The sequence below is a fragment of the Pseudopodoces humilis genome, chromosome 2 (genome assembly GCF_049639895.1).
Source record: "Pseudopodoces humilis isolate 2021_Gansu_Grassland_sample_001 chromosome 2, ASM4963989v1, whole genome shotgun sequence".
Classification (NCBI taxonomy): domain Eukaryota; kingdom Metazoa; phylum Chordata; class Aves; order Passeriformes; family Paridae; genus Pseudopodoces; species Pseudopodoces humilis.
The window spans coordinates 87,259,344-87,276,120 of record NC_142201.1 but is presented as its reverse complement, the minus strand read 5'-3'; the positions used below and the strand labels follow the sequence as shown (position 1 = coordinate 87,276,120).

Sequence of the window (16,777 nt, the reverse complement as noted above, 5' to 3'; positions counted from 1 at the left end):
TCACCATGTTGAGTACACCAACCTCTCTCAAAAAAGGATAATCATTCTGAGCTTTTGAAAAGGAAAATTCAGGTTAAACCTTTTGTTCCATCTTTGTCATGTGAAAAGGCCATACTTGCTAGATCAGTTAATTTGGGGACAATGTCAAAACAGTTAAAGGGCCATTCAGTAAATCTATTCCCAGAGCTTTGACCAAGTAACTCCAAGCTTAATTTCTGAAAAAGATATATGGAAAGGAGGTAACAAACACCTTAATAATACCCATATTTCTTTCCTTAGCCATTGTGATACGTGGGCACCATTTCGAAGGAAGAATTCCAGCAAATAGAAGCCTTTTTTGCAACAACCAAAGTGACTAAAAGTGATGTATGTAACTTTTTGGCAGAAGAATTCCTAACACAGATCACGTTATAACCTTTGTAGAGCAAGGTATCAGTTTCCTGGGAACTTACCCTATTATAGCAAATGCTGGCAGCTCTTGCAGATCAAAGGGGAAATCCATACGGAAGTTTGTTCTGAACAGGGCTGTGATGGTAACTGTGAGAGACAAAAGGTAGAGGAGGAAAGAAAATAGTGAGGTGAGAAATTAGATGCAATAAAAGCTAGGGATAGGGACAAGGAAGCTGGTTAATACATGCTCCTGTGTAGTTTGACATTTATATATTTCTGTATTTATATGTTTACATTTATTATATACATTATTGCAGATTGGCAGACAGCTCTGATTTAGTAGGTTCTATTTTTGAGCACTTGCAACCCTAGCAATCTAGATGGTCTAGGTTTGCTTTCAGAGAATGTATGCATTATTTTTAGCTACAATTCCTGATTATTTAAAGGGTTTTCTTTTCTTTTCTTTTCTTTCTTGTCTTCTACCACCCATTAACTATAAAAAAAAGCTCTTCCTGGTATCCTTACTGACCGAGAGGTCTGTTTGCTGAGGCAGGCAGTGCCTGCATATCTGAAGAAGCTGCGTCACTTCTGGATTGCCTTCCAGAAACAAAACTCAGATCCTCACTGAAGTTACACCTTCAAAATGTTCGATGGGTACCAAAACAGGCTTTGGAATCAGAGATGGAAAAGATCAGCTAACCCCCATCTTCTCCAGCTCACCCCTCCTGGTAGTGCTGCTCAATGAAATGTTGAAACTTGAGCTGCTTTTGTCTGGAGGTGTGTTATTGTGTGGAAACAGTAAACATCTGTATGCCAACATACAGAAGGTGAAGGATAAATTAGGAATTTAATACAGAGTGGAAGTTCAGCTGAATGAGGATGGATATAAATCCCAATTTGCCCTGGATGAAGGGATTATCTGTTCAATGAGGAGATAAAAGAAGCAGTGAAAATCTAGCATATGATAATAGCAGGAAGCATTAAATACTTGTTATTTGGTCAGACAGAACTAGGTTTAGGGTAATAATTTAATGAGGTCTCAGTGGGTTACATTACCTAAGATAGCTAAGCTTAAAACTGCATTCTGCTATCCAAATTGAGAAGATCTTCCTCCCTGTCTCTTCCCCCTGTTCCCTCCCTCCCAGCTGCACTATTGTTCTCCTCTCCCGTCGGGCCCGCTCTGACACATCACAGCCTCCTCTGAGTTCCTTTGCCTCATTAGAACCTGCCAGAAAACCTATCTGCTCTTTCCCTGGATCACTCCTCTGCTGGGGAGGCGAGTTGAATTGAGGGGAACGGCAAACACAGAGATGGCACCAGGGAGGATTAGAAGAGCAGTCAGGGATGGAAGATGGTGAAAAGCAGGGTGTCCTCGTTTTTGTTAGATCAGCCCAAAAAAGGGATCATCGCAATTCAGTTTTAGGAAACAGATAGTCCAAGACACTAAATGGCAGAACATTAAAAAGTACATTGAATTAATTTTCAAAGAGTTTTGATACAGGGTGGCAAAAATGACCAGAGGAAAGGGAAACAGTCACAGCATTTAGTCTGGGTCTCTCTTGGTTCCGCCTCTACTCCCACAGGACAGAAAGAGATTTCCACAAAGAGACTCATCCCACCTGTCTACATCCTCTTTCCTGAGCAACTAAGTCATCCTGAAACTGAATGTCTAAGCCCTTTTCTCTGCATTGGCTACAAACTGTACTAGTTTCAAGTATTTGCCCAATTCTTACAAAGTTAGAAGTAAAAAGGAATGGGAAAGTAGCTAATGTGAAAGTCTACTTAAAAATAGATTTGAACTTTAGGGGAACACTGAGACATGTGTAGAAGGAACCAGAAGGAGCAGGAGGAAAGCAAGGCACAAAATCCTATGGCAAATAAGATGAAAAGTCTGCGACGTGGTAAAACAGAAGTGCTGAAAATTGCAGAATTCCAGCCTTCCTTGACTGGCAAAGAGGGGCTCAAGCTGCAGCAGCCTACCAGCGTGGTTGGCAAATAACCAGATGTTATTTGGAAAGTACAGGTGACAGTGTAAAGCCAGCCAAGAGTATCAAGAAGCCAGCAAAGATTCTGTGGGTCTAAGAAATAAAATAATTTTCATGAGATGCTACACAACTTTTTTGCATCTGTCATTCTGATGTGATCACTTCCGTACCTGCTTCTTCCTGGTAGCAGGCATAATAGAAAAACCTTGCATGAACAGAGACTGAAAAGACTGGGTATGTAATTTTTGAAGGGAAATAAATGAGCAAGAAAAGACATGAAAGACAAGTTAGAGCAGACATGATAAGAGATCATAAAATAATGAATGACTTTAGCTAGAGAGAAGTTCCTAGTTCCTTAATACAAGGACAAGGAGACTGACGACACAAAGAAAATACAGAACTGTGAAAATGAATGATTTTTCCTAGCCAGTTGAATCATGGAACTTTTTAACCTAGACAGCCAATGAAGAAGAACTTAAGGAGCTATTAATATGGGTATTAAAGCTGTCTGGATGATTTTCAAGAAGGGATAGGATTCAAGATGTTTCAGGATTAAGCTAATTTCTAGTGATTTGAATTTAAACTAATTTCTAGTCATTTCTAGTGATTTGAGAGACCAACAAAGGAGACAGAAAAGACAAAGTGAAGGATAGGAAATTATCTCCTGTTATCTGTCTTTGAGTTTCTTATATTTCTTTTCTGGAAAGAACAGAAAGATTTGGGCTTTGGGATTTTTTGTGATAGACCCAATGATTAAATACTCCTCACTTTTAGGCAGTGCTACACAAAGGAAGATTGAGTCACTTTCTACATTCAAGTAGAAAGTGTAGTCATTTTCTATATTCCAGGGAATATTCAACCCCCCCCAAAAAATCCAGCCCTCTGAAGTCAAGAGAGACATGTTATATCAGTTTTAAGTAAGTAAACTGCCCACATGGAGCTCAGTAAAATAGATGTAATTGTAAGAATAAAAGATAAAGGCATTATAAGGAAGAAGTTTACATAGAAATGGCAGCCTTCTGTTCCAAAACTCTATTCCTGCAGTTGCTGAGATGCTCTCCTGAACAAGCTTGACTTGTGCAATTTCTGTCTGCAACAAATGTCACTCTCATGCTTTTCAGTTACTTGAGACACTTTATTTTTTCAGGTCCTTCAGTCAGATCCTACCAATCCTGCACTCTCCTAATCATTTAGTCATCTCAATTTTCTCACCTGTCTGTTTTTAGTCAAGAGATGACCAAAGCAGGCCATGAGTTTTCCAGCAAGGATTACATACATCCTCTGTGATGGGATATCTCTGTGATTGCAGCCTGGTTGCTGTTCTGAGTAGAGGCAAAAGAATCCCACCTCAGGGGGGACTTTTGCTTGCTGAGGACTCATATTCTGTCATTTATCAGTTAGATACACCCTGGCTCTCCTAGGAATAGGTTGAGCTAGACAACTGACAGGACGACAAGACACTTCCCTTTCTCCTTCCCTCCGTGCTGCTGGAAGTCGCGTGGTGTGGCAGAACTCCCAAACATCATAAAAACCTCGCAGTTTTGAGAAAGATGGAAAATAATGCACTAACAGAGCAACTTTGGTACAAAGAGAGCAGGAGTGGCTCTTAGCTTACCTGCATCCTTGTTCCAGACGGCAAGGACTCGGAAGACGAAGGCGCTAAAGGTAGCCGCAAAGAAGCCTCTCCAATAATTGCGCACAGCAAAGTAAGTGGAGGTGACCTCAATGCTGAAAAGAACCCCTGGAAAGAGTTGGAAAGGGAGCAAAGTTAAAGTAACAAGTGTCACGTTGGAAACATGAGAGAGGATTCTAAATAGCTTTCTAGAGCAGTGGTCTCCACACTTTTTCGCTCATGCACTCCAACCAATAAAAGGTTTCTGAGCATGTACCCTGCCCCCATATGTGTATTTACTTAAAAATAATACGCATGTACTACTGTATCTAAACATTGTGTACACTATCCAACATGCAAAAAAAATGGATATTAAACAAGGATGAGATAAAGATGAAATAAATATACTTTTAAAAAGAATCTGTTTTATTTATTAAAGGAACAAAAAAATTGTTCTCACTAAAATAGTAATACTCTTTACTTTTTAAAATCTGAGTTTTATGCTTCGTGACACAGGGATTCAAAGGACTGGTTCTATGTCCAATTATTTTGATACTTGGTCTGAGAAGAATATCTCACAAAGACACATAGATCCAAATGCAAGAAATGTATCATTGGTTGTGCTGGCTAAATCATGATACTAATTTTTTCAATCCCACGCATCACCTATGCAAAGATTTTTGTTAAAATTTGGATAGTAAATTTTCATCCTCCCTGATGTCAATCAGTTGTTCTTGCAAAATTATCAGAAGTTGAATTTTTATATTTTTAACAAGTGTGCTCAAAATCCACTGAAAATCATAATCTTGAAGATTTTTTAAAAGGTAGGTATTTCTTTTTTCAAGTTTTTTGAGTACATAATGAGAGTTTTTGTAGCTAAGACACTTACATTGTATTTGGCAACAGATTCACAAAACCTCCACAGTTTCTTTTGAAAAGCAGTTTCTCACCCACTGTTAGAACATCACTTTCACCTTGAAGTACATCAAATATGTTTACTTTTACAAAAATAACTGCTAGGTAGCAATCTACTGACAGACACTTGTCATCACAGAAAAGATCACCAAATTCAGAATACTTGTCTTTTTGTAAAAGGAAAAGGAGCAACTGGACTTTAAATTCTATTCTTCTTTAAAGTAGCTGTCAGATAACCAGCAAATGCCTGTAGGACTTTTGTGGTCATGTCCCATCTCGTTATGAAGTATTGTAAAGATTCTACTCTTTCAGGGTCTTGTTTTTATGAAATGAACCACATCAACAACATCCTGTAGCACTTTGTGCATGTCTGGCTCCCATTTCTTTGCTGCAATAGCTCATCTGTGAACACTGCAGTGCCTGAATTCCAGGTGTAATGGTGTCTATGTAACCTTACCCCCCAGTTCTTCTCTTACGCTGCTCCACCAGTTGTTCATGCTTGCAGAGCTCTTCCATAAAACATTTTTTATTAAGGAAGTAATTTACTGTTGAGAATACAGCTTCTGTGGTAAATACTCCTTTCAGTGTCTCACAGAAAGACGTCCTGCATTTCACTATTGAAACAGAATCTGGAAAATACCATCATCTGAGGCATTTTAGAAACATCTGCACTCTAATCCAGCTGCACAGGAAACCTCTCCCACTGTGTAATTTGTAGACTCTTGCTTCTTCAAACCTTAAGCAATATCTGCTATGCATCTCCCAGCAGTGTTTACTGATGAAGACACATATTCTACTTTGCTGCTCTATTGTTTTCTGTGTATTATCACAGCCATTTCTACCTTTTATGGCAGCAAGAACAAGTGTTTCCCCTGTGGTATGTGGTATTTTCTCTTTCTGCTGTGAAGCAAGAAACCTCAAAGGAGGCTTCTCTACACATTTGTCATTAGGTTCAGTGAAATTTTGTCAAGTATTGGATTGAATGTCACTAGGCTTGAAACATCACTGAAACAATTGTAGAGGTTTGTCTTCATGTTCTGGATGCTTAGATCTTAAGTGTCTTGCTAATTCTGATGGCTTCATACCCTCATTAGTTAACTTCTCAAAGCACAATACACATGTAGGGTAAGCTTCATTGTTAACAACAGCAGAAGTAAATTCATATTTAAAATAACCTTTGATAATTTTAATCTTTTTTTTTGTCTGACTTCCTCTCAGATCTGATTAGCTGTCCATTGTTTGTACCTCATAATGGGACTGAGTAAGGGCCTGTATTGGAAATGTCAGTTCTGCCACTTTCCTGTCATTTCTCTATTCTCACATTATTAGTATTATCTTCAATCCATTTGCAGGAACCCTTTAAAGCCACTTTTCCAATTTGTGAGGATTAGTTTGGTGAACACAAGATAATATAATCCATAAATCCACTTAATCTGGTGTGGGCACACATCGATTGCAATTTGTTGCAATATGCTGAAAGAGAGTAAATGATTGAGGGCACCACAGCCAACCCTCCAGGCTGGGAGCATCTCTACACCTCATGCACTGTATCAGACAAGTGGCCATCTGACATATTAGGGCACCAAATACCTAATATCAGTGAAGTTTAATCTATTTACTTTTTTATATTAAAAAAAGGAAATTCTGCTATTTGCTTCCCACACCCAACGGATCACCTTGTGCATCCCCTGAGGTACACACACCCCAGTCTGGAGACCACTGCTCTAGACAGCCTTCTCCTCCTACCTCCAGAAAGTGGACAACATGTGGGAAAAAGACGGTAAGAGATGCTGGGGAGGTTGAAAACGCTAAAGGTAAGTGTCTTTGTCCAGAGAAAATGTCACATCAAAAATGTGGTGCAGGAGAGGGGAGAGGAGAAGAGGACTAGGCAGGAGAGGATTTAGGTACCTGAAGAAAAGGAAACAGAACAGCCACTTGCCTCCAAGTGGTGTCCCAAAGCAGCAGCCAACACCCACAGCACACCCCACAGTCAGGACATCTGTGTAATAATAGGGCTGCTACTGGTGAAAGAGACAAAGAGAGACAGACAAACAGAAGAAAGAAGGAAAGAAAACAGAGAGTGAGTAACAAAATTGGCAGGTACGACTGCATGGTGTCACCCAGCTCTGTTGCCAGTCCAAGAGTTATAGCTATGTTTATCTTACTTCTCCCTTCTGGATGGCTTCAAAATAATGAAGGCATATAATAATAATGAAATAATGATGGCAACACCTGGCACAGGACAGGCATGTACCTGGAATCACACATTCAAGAAATGTGAAGAAGGCAGCATCTTGTTTCCTTTGAAGCATACACATTTCTGTCACTGTGGAAGAAATGTCTCATGGAAAATCCTGCAGAGGGTGGAAGGAGCATAAGTAGGTTTTGCTCCATCTCTTTTACTTTGGCAGGGAATCTCAAGATGCACATGTCCCACAGAATGCCTCAAAAAACATACCCTGTGACTCAGTGTGCACAAGGCACATGCATGTCCAGAGCAGGGTCTGGACTGATGCTGAAGGTTTTTCCATGCTGGGTGGGTGAGTGTGTGACAGATTACCTAGAAAAGCATGGTGCTGTCCTGGAGAAAATGCTCATAATAATAAAAAATGTAATTGGAAGGTATAAAAGGGAAAGTCTTTCTAAGAGACTGGATACCATTTGCTTGTCACGGGCTAACCTGGCTTTTCAAATCCATCCTCCTTAATACACAGGGGGGTATTTACCTGCAACAACACCAAGAAGTTACACACCAGGGCAATATGAAGTGAAACTGCAAGTTATATCCTGGACCAAGGTCAGCTGAAGATTACATGATTACATTCCATTACATTACAGGTAATGGAAATCACATTAGGCAATTTGGCATAAGTCCAAAAGAGGAACTAGGGCTACAGAAACTATGACAACTTTCTGTTTGTTCCCACACTAGAGTGTTATCAGGGACTCACAGCAAGTTTTAGTCCTGTGTTTCTGAATGCTTCTCTGTCTCTCTGTTCAGAGCTGGGCTAACTGCAAGGTTAGATCAAAGGTAATAGGATCAGGGTGCTCAGGATCAGGCTGCTAGGGCAGCCCTGAACACCTTCAAGGGCACCAATTCCCCAGCATCTCTTGACACCTGTGCCACCCTGAACCACCTTTGGGACCAGGGAGAAATTGTTTTCATGCATAGATGGAATTTCCCTTGTTGCAAGTTGTGCCTGTAGGCTCTTTGTCCTTTCACTGTCCTCCTCTGCGAAGATTTTGGATATTTTTTCTGACATCTACTTTAGCTACCAAAGGCAGCAATTAAATCAGTCCCTCTTCAGCCTTGTTTTCTTCTCTAGCATCTCCCACTCATCTATGTATGATGCATCCTGGAGTCTCCAAGACTATGTTAATTCCAGGTATGGAGAAAGAAACAAGAAGCGTAGACTTCTACAGAGAATTTTTTTGTTTGGTTGGGGGTTTTTGCTTTATTTTTTTACCATTAGCACAGATATTATTCTTCTGTATACTTCCAATGGTTCCACCTGTGGTCTGATCCTTGGTTCTGAAACTGCTTTCTCTCAAGGCTTTTGGCAGACTGACAAATTTTGCCTTGAAGCCTCAGGCTTCAGCTCAGGCTGTCTGCATCTTGCTAGACTGCCCACATATGCACAGTTCTCAGTCTCTCTCTTGCTTAGCCTGATTTTCTTTCTGGCATCTTTTCTCAAGTTATCAACTGAACAACCTCTAATCTGTAGCTGACAAATTATGTTCCTTCCTTGATTTTTTATTTTTTTTTTTAATAGCTAACCAGAGTAAAGATCAATATTACTGTTGATACAAGACCATGTTGCAGTTGTCAGCTAACTCATCCATTTGAAGACTAAAACTAAAGTAGTACATGGAAGAACTAAAGCCAACTTAGAAAAATCCCAAGCATTTAAAAACTCCTTACGCTTCTGGGCACTTCTGGTCCTGCAAAGAGGTTCAGAGAAGCACATGGGGAGAGAGGGAAGTGAAAGGAAAGACAAATTATTTATGAATATATTTCCAATGCTTTAGGAAAAAGTTATCACATGCCTCTGTTTAAAGAAATTCAATAAATCAGAAGACTACTACAAATGCATGGGGGAGACATAAATTTCCAAATTTTTCCTCCAAGTGGGATCATGGAAAGTTGTGAAGGGACCACTGGAGTTGTTTCCCTGCTCAGAGAGCTGTTAGTTCTGTTAATTCCAAAGCTAGATCAGGTTCTTGCCCAGGTGAGTCTTGCACATTTCCAAGGGTGGAAATTCCCTGGACACTCTGAGCACCTATGCCAGTGCTGGACCACCCTTGGGAGAGAAGAACATAATTTCCTTTAACAGAGTCAAAATTTCCCTCGTTGCAAGTTGTGCCCGTTGCCTCTTGCAAGATATTTTTTTTGCTTCTGTTGTCTATTTGATCTTTATTGAGTTTCTGGACAGCCCTTGGTACTGTGTTCATGGCTGGCAGGGACTGAACAAGCTGCATCATTAGAAATCAGGACTTAAACTTTTCCCTTCCTTTCACTGCCACCAGCTACACGTGAAAAGAAATAACTCATGTTGCTGAAGCGGAGAGGGATCTGTGGAGAAAATTTCATGAGAGCAGGAAGTCTGACAGCAAGAGGAACTGTACATTAAACGTCACGTATAGGAAGACACTTGCCTCCAAGAGGAGCCTTGAAGCAACATCCGACTCCAACTGTGCAAGCCAGCACCAGGAGGTCGAGCTGCCGATGCGCATTCTGGAACAGGGAGTGCAGCCAGAGACGGGCATGCTGGGGTTAGAGGGAGCAAAGCCACGGGGTTAGGACCCAGAACAGTGAAAATAAGCAACAGCCAGCAGCACAGTCAGCCATTGCTATTACAAATGGCAGGCTCTACACACTTTAGTGCAGTCTTCAGTACTGGCAGCTGGTCTCCAGCAGAGACATCTGGTCCTTGTGCACAGACAGGATCTACTCAAGTCAAACAGCACCTCCAGTTGTATTGCACACTCATGTTCTGCTAAGAGCCTGCATGTAAAGGAGCTCCTACATTTATCTACTTGTGCAGTTAACAGATTTTTTTATACAACCAGTCAATACAGCGATCAGCCCGCAGAGGCTGTTCTGCGATAGCAAAAGCATAGAGACGGTGTCAGTGTCTATAATTAGCAATGCTGTATAAATTTGGCTTAAAGACAAATTGAGCTTTGTCTGCAGCTACTTTTTTATACAGTCAATGATCACAGTGCAAAGGCATCAATCACAAGATTGAAAACTTGTCAAACACATACTCCTAACCAGTCTGTGTGTATTTTCTGGGTAACACTGGTGGTACTGCACAGCTATTTGGACTGTATGTCTGGCCTTGCAATACTTTTGTTCAGCTTGTGTTTTACTGCTCTACAGCAGTACAGTAAACATCAATCTATGTGTTTCCTCCGTGTTCCCTGGCCTACCCATACTATCCTGGGAGCTCAGCCAGTGGAAGAACTGTGTGCAGAGATATGTGCCTTACCTCATACACCCCACAGAAGATCGACATGAACTTGCTGAGTACCACAGCACAGATACTGGCAATGTGCACAAAAGGACCCTGCAAGAGAAGAGGGGGAGAAAATCAGTGAGGGCTTCCCTCTGCTCACTGACAACCATTTAGCTACTGCAGGCCTCATAACTTCTCTTTGGCCATCTCTGCCGGTAATAGAGCCATTAAGGTTGGAAAAGACTCTGAGGTCATTGAATCAAACCTTTTATGTGGCATCACTCTGTTCACCACTAAACCATGTCCCCAGGTGCCGTAACCACCTTTTGAACCCTTAACACCATTTGAACCCTTCCAGGGATATTGATTCCACCACTTGCCTGTTTCAATGCCTGACTACCATCTCATTGAAGAAATTTTTCCTAATATCCAATCTAAACCCTGCCTGGTGCAACTTGAAACCATTTCCTCTTGTCTTGTCACTGTTTACCTGGGAGAACTGACTGATTCCCACCTGGCTACAACCTCCTGTCAGGGAGTTGTAGAGAGTGAGGAGGTCTCCCCTGAGCCTCTTTCCCTCCAGACAAAGCAACCTCATTTCCCTCAGCCGCTCCTCAAAAGATTTGTGCTCTAGACCCTCCAATCTTCCTCTGTTCTCCCATCTCCATTTAATTTTTTTCCCTCTCAAAGACTGCCTGACTTGAGTTCTTTGATGTTTCCTATATCCTGTCTCTGAAAGTGGAAGGAAAATGGCCAGTGAAAGATAGGTGTTGCTGGAAAGAGCAGAGCTTTGAGAAGAGGAAATGGTGGTGAAAGAAAACATTCATAGATTCTTCTTTCACAGACAACTCCCACCTTCCAGACCCTGGTCACTACTGCACACAGAATCAGCAATATTTACCTCTTTCCCCACAGGCATGCCACTTCCAAGCCCAGCTGTGAGGGCCACAACTTTGGCCACAAAAGCTTTGAGAGTGAGATACTCCTTGAGGACCACTCCCCTCATAATGGTCTTGAGCTCTGGGATCCCAGACCCTGAAAACAGCAGCAGAGCCGGGGATGAACAAAACCCACTGGCAAATGGAACAAGAAAAATGAGACAGACAGAAACAGGTCTTTCCATGCCTTCTGCCCTCACCAACAGCCTGTGGAGAGACGAAGTGGCAGAAACTGGCCGCAAACAGAATAAGGCCGAGTGGGAAGGCAACCCACACCACGTACTGCAGAGGGACATTCGGGTGCAGCGCTCTGTATGTCCACTTGTAGGCTGTAGACACACAAACAGAGAACTTGTCAGTAACCACTGCTGCTCCAAACAGGCTGGAGGACATCAGAGAATCATACACTAGCTACATGTGCCCATGCTAAATCTCCTTCAGAAATGGTACCCTAATGCTCCTTTTCTAAGACAAGCCTCATTATGAGTGTGAGTTTCTCAATAAAGAAGGCATTCTGCAGGAATGGATGGAGGACACTATTAGTACCTGTGTACAAGTGTGTCATAAAAAGGTGTATTACATGCAGGTGTGAGGACAAATCACTGTGCAGTGTCTTCATTTGGCAGTGTGAGGGTCTTGTGTAGGTTCTGAAGGACAATAAAGTGGTCCACCAATCATTCCTTCATAAAAGATTAGTTTAAGAGCTCTGATTGTGATTTCCCTTCGAGAGCAGCAGAATGGAAACTGTGCCAGCAGCTAGTAAAACAGCAGTAGTACTCAGCCAGGTACAACAACATGAGCTGCTGAGAATCCAAACTGGACTGCAGCTCCTCTGCAACTCCAACTTCCCTGCCTGGGCTGGCTCCCCACACAGCCTCAGCAGAGGCTGAGACTTGGCAGGGGAAAAGGAAAAAGAACCCCAAAGCTGCAGGGAGTATAAAGGACAGGAACCCCCAGAGCAGATTATACCAGTCACCTGGTAAATGGGGAAGCTCTGGAGGGAGGAACACTGTGCTGGAAGGAGTGCTGAGAGCTTTGAGGAATTGCAGCAGCCCAGAGGAAAAAAGGCTGGTGTCTGTGTGTGCCACTCAGGGTTGGGACACAGAGGATAAGGGCCAAGGAACAGTGCAGTTAGCAGGACGTGGCAGTGGGCAGTGTGTGTGTGTCCACACTGAGATGGGGGCTGAAAGATCTTGTGACTTTGTAGCTGGCAAAGGGAGGCAGACCACAGGAAAAATGCAGGGAAGGGATATAAGGGGAGATCTTTGTGAAAATGGCAAAAAGAGAGGGCACTATAGGCCCAGACGGTAGAAAAATTCAGGGCACTGTGTAAGTAAAAAATGGAAAGAACAGAAATGAGGCAAAAAGCAGAAACAGTGTCAGGAGGGCATCTAAGAATCCCTTCCCTCCCATTGCCCATGTTCTTAATATTCCTGGGAAGAAAGGGAAGCAGTATAACAGGAAAGGCCACAGCAACACATCCCTGTGCTCCTGCATATTCAAGGCAGCAGAAAGAAAAGGGATTCAAAATAATTGTCTTTGACTCATCATAAACATATTCCTTGTTTCTGCCCACTTACTTCCAAATTTCCCCCCTGCCATCCATTTAAAGAACCTCTCCCTAGCTAACCTTTACTATGTTTCCAGAACTTCAGACTTCCCAAGGAGCGAGGGTTGAGGATGGGACTGATGTTAAAGGAGGAGCAACACTGGTCACTGGGTTTTGTAAAACATTCCTATCATTTACTGTCTGCTTTTTGCAACACCTGAATGGGACCCACCCTGTACGGTCTTTGCACTGGCATAATCCACTCCCCAGCTCACCAACGCCATGACCAGACCCAAGAGAACCAAGAAAATCCAGTCCTCTCCAAGCTTCTTGGTAACATATTTCTGGATGCGTTTAGCACAGTCTGTGGAGGGAAGAGTGAACCAGAAAAACTGAGTGAACATAGATGAAGCTTGTCTGTCTCTCCTGTGCTGAGAGCTTACTAAAACAAGGATTTATTTGGAGGAATCATGGGCTTCGTGTTGAAGGACTGATACCCATCCCTTTCTCACACAGTTCTGTAACATTTTATGTAGTTTAAAAGACATTTAAAAAAGGGGGGTGGGGGTGTACAGGACACTCAGGATGGAATTTACCATCTTGTACACTAGCAGCTAAAGTCTGATACAAGGAGGTTCTTTTCCTCCCATTACAGAACTCTGTTGTGGAAAAAAAATATTTACTTGGGACTGTTTTTTTATTCCAAACATATCTTTTCTCTTTCTAGGATGAAAGCTCATATAGAAAAGGTTTTTCAGCCCAATGAAGTTCGACTCCTTTTCCTTCCCTCTTTGCTTCTCCCCAGTCACAACTTCTTAAATCCCATCTCTCTTGCTGGCCTACCCCAGTGTCTGCTAGGAGGGTAATGTAACATGAATTGTCCCTACCTTGACATTTGGAATAGTGCTCTTCTTTGATCTGTACTTGACTGTCACGTTTCAGGGGTCTTCCATGGTTCCTTTGGGCCTGTTTCTTCAGGAGTTTTGCTGCTTCCTTGTCTGAAATGTTATCTGTTATCTGGTCTGTGTATCGGCCATAAAGCTAGAGGAGCAGAAAACAAGAGGGATCACAAGGAAAGGTAAGGCAAATGCTCCTGCACAAGCAGCATTAAGGATGACAAGGCAGATCTACCAATAGACCCAAATGTACCAAGCAGAGAGACGGAGACACAGAAACTCTCAGACAGATGCAGCTCATTTATTATTTGTTTTTTTTTCTTTCTAGTTTCCTCTTTCCAATCTCTCCAAAACCTTTTCACCTCCTTTTTGGGAGTACAAGACATGATCACAGAATATTCATTATTTTCTAATGTCCTGGGGAAAAAATGGCTGAGAGATTGAACATTAAGAGACAGCATTTGAGCATTAAGAAACATTTTTCTGGAGGTACAAAAGAAGGTCAAAGTAGTTCACATGAGGCCGCAAATCCTCAGGGCTGTCTCATAGATTTCCAGCAGCACTGTAAAACATCTCCGAAGATTTTGAGAGGCATTGCACTCTGAAACAGGCTGCAGGAATGTCCTGCATCTGTTCCTCCTGCTGCCAAGGAATGCTTAACAGGGCGCACAGCCACTGATAGTGCTCGTGGAGGAAAAGAAGCAGCATCATCACAAAAATATCACAGGCTGCTCCAATCATTATTTACCCAAAACAGCATTTTAAGTCCTCCTGTATCTCCAATCCCTCTGAAATTCCTAATTGCTTAATCTAGTCTTTTTCTTCAGATACTAATCTTGAAGTGCAGTTGGTTATATGCGATTCACAAGCAGCTACATGTGCTTACCAAGGACGTTTCTTACAGGGGTCTACAGTAAACTGGGAAGTTTTGCTGTCTCCTCAACATCTTAAGAAGGTTGGAAGAACCCTGACCCTGTGCCCTGTGTTTGTTTACCAGATTCCCTGCAGAGCAGCTATCCCACCTCACTCTTTCAGAGCATAGGTGGGGAAGGTGTGCATTTGAGAAGCAGAGAATAAACCTCTTCTCCTTGCATGTCCTTCACTGAACCAGGTTTGGCTTTACTGCAGACCAGGTTACCACCTGATGTGCTTCCCACCTGCGACAAAGTGACCCCTTTACTCCCTCCCCAGCACAACATCTGCTTCTCTGAGATTTTCTGAGTGGCAGGAGGAGAATGAGCCATGTTTTCATCAGCAAAATCAGACACTTAAGCGGGAGAATGACAGGACGTATGGCAGAGATAAAGCACTACCACACACTTAGGAGACATTTCTATTTGACAGTTCCTGCCTCCCCCTTTCAAAGTAACAAAAGAGATGTTCCTGTTCCCTTGAGATAAAATAGATACAGAGACTCACAGGAAGATTTACACTGGAAGGCACCTCTGGAGATTTCTAGTCCAAGCCTCTGCCCACAGCCTGCAAACTCCAAAGCCAGGTAAGCCAGAGTAGGCTGTTCAAGACCTTATCCAGGCAACTCCTACACATCTCCAGGAGTAGGAATTACCCAGCTTCTCTGAGCACCTGTTTCAGTGCTCTACCAATTAGTATTTCAACATAACAAATAGGACTAAAGGTCCTAAGTATTTTATTTGTTTGCACATATTCCTCAAGAGACACTTGAACCATGTGCCATAGCTCCCTTTGGAAATCCTAGTGGATTTTTTTTTCTTCACAGAACCCAGATCTATACTTTTTTAGATCATCCTGCTCTAAAGATGGCTCACCTTCATCTGAAAAGCTGAAAGTACTCTTCCATTCACCACCGTATTGGAAGCTACACAAATTTAATGCAATTATTACCCACATGATTACCAACACATTCTAAGCAGATTAAGCAGACTCTTTGCAGGGAATAATGGCCATGCTCTGACCCCCTTAAAACAGACAGGACAGCGAAACATCAGGCTGAAGTATTTGATCTACAATGCAGTCCTGCCTAGCAAACGGCTCCTTTTTTCTTTTACTGTGTCTTTCAGTCAGAAATGCCACATACTAGCAGATTTTAGACAAATGCATCTTCACATCACCTCAGCCAGTGTTTCATTGCTGTTAAATGGTCATGAGAGATGGGTTTATGTCAAATGCAGCTTAAACCCATGTCAAGTATGAGATTCAAATTAGAATCTTCCATCTGCCAGATAGAACAGCGTGACAGTATAATAGTATGAATGTTGAAAGTCCTCATATGGTATCCTAGTTCACTGCTTCTGCCTGGCTGTAAAATGGTGCACTCAGGGTAGGGGAAAAAAAGGCAGTTAGTCCACAGACATAAAAAAGAAGTTGCTGTCCAGGCAAACCAGGTAGTCTCAATACATTTAAAGAATGCTTCACACATGTGCTTTGCTTCTCCAGGATTCTGGAAGTATCTAAAATGGTAGAAGATTGTAGGACAGAGAAAGAATCCAGAAATCAGAGGATGACCTTACAGCAAAATTGGGTTAGGCAAGAAATATCCACTCCACTAGAAGATGTAAAACTAAAAATATAACACAGTACGACTCTGACTGTTCCTTCTTCTGTTGCTCTCTCTCTAACACAAGGAACACAGGGTTTCTGAGCACAGAAAAAATGAAGACAATTTTATAAGTTCTCAGTTACCACCTAAGTGTTGAACCAGCAATCGTATTATCATGCCTACTTGGCTAAATGCTGAGAGAGAGCACTAAAATGGTGCAAAATCAGCTGAAGGTATAAAATACCACTCAGGATAGATGGGAGGAATGTAAACCAGCCTTCTCCCCCCCCAAAAAAGTCCCCCAAAAAACCCAAAAAAAAAACCAACCCCAAAAAACCCAACCAAACCATCCAGGGAGAAAGCACAACCAGGTAAAGTTTATTTTCAGAGATGAAGCATTTATCTATGCAAATGATCTTTTGTCTTTCCAAAACCTGGGGAAATTTCATTGTTTGAATAACAGAGGAAAAGCTGCACAGAATCTCAGGGGGAAAAATACGTCACAGTCCCAAGAC

General features: G+C 42.1%; 1 protein-coding gene across 2 annotated transcripts in view; it reads right to left on the bottom strand.

The window, feature by feature from the left end:
* The window catches only part of CLCN1 (chloride voltage-gated channel 1), a 57,044-nt gene that overhangs the window by 16,723 nt on the left and 23,544 nt on the right, over nucleotides 1-16,777 (bottom strand). For both annotated transcript variants that reach the window (XM_088050943.1, XM_005524005.3), the window contains exons 2-9: nucleotides 13,736-13,889; nucleotides 13,081-13,212; nucleotides 11,500-11,628; nucleotides 11,263-11,396; nucleotides 10,395-10,472; nucleotides 6,842-6,920; nucleotides 3,991-4,116; nucleotides 453-537 (exon numbers count right to left, since the gene is read on the bottom strand). In XM_088050943.1, coding sequence (XP_087907069.1) covers nucleotides 453-537; nucleotides 3,991-4,116; nucleotides 6,842-6,920; nucleotides 10,395-10,472; nucleotides 11,263-11,396; nucleotides 11,500-11,628; nucleotides 13,081-13,212; nucleotides 13,736-13,889 — 917 coding nt within the window. The remainder of the gene's footprint in view (nucleotides 1-452; nucleotides 538-3,990; nucleotides 4,117-6,841; nucleotides 6,921-10,394; nucleotides 10,473-11,262; nucleotides 11,397-11,499; nucleotides 11,629-13,080; nucleotides 13,213-13,735; nucleotides 13,890-16,777) is intronic.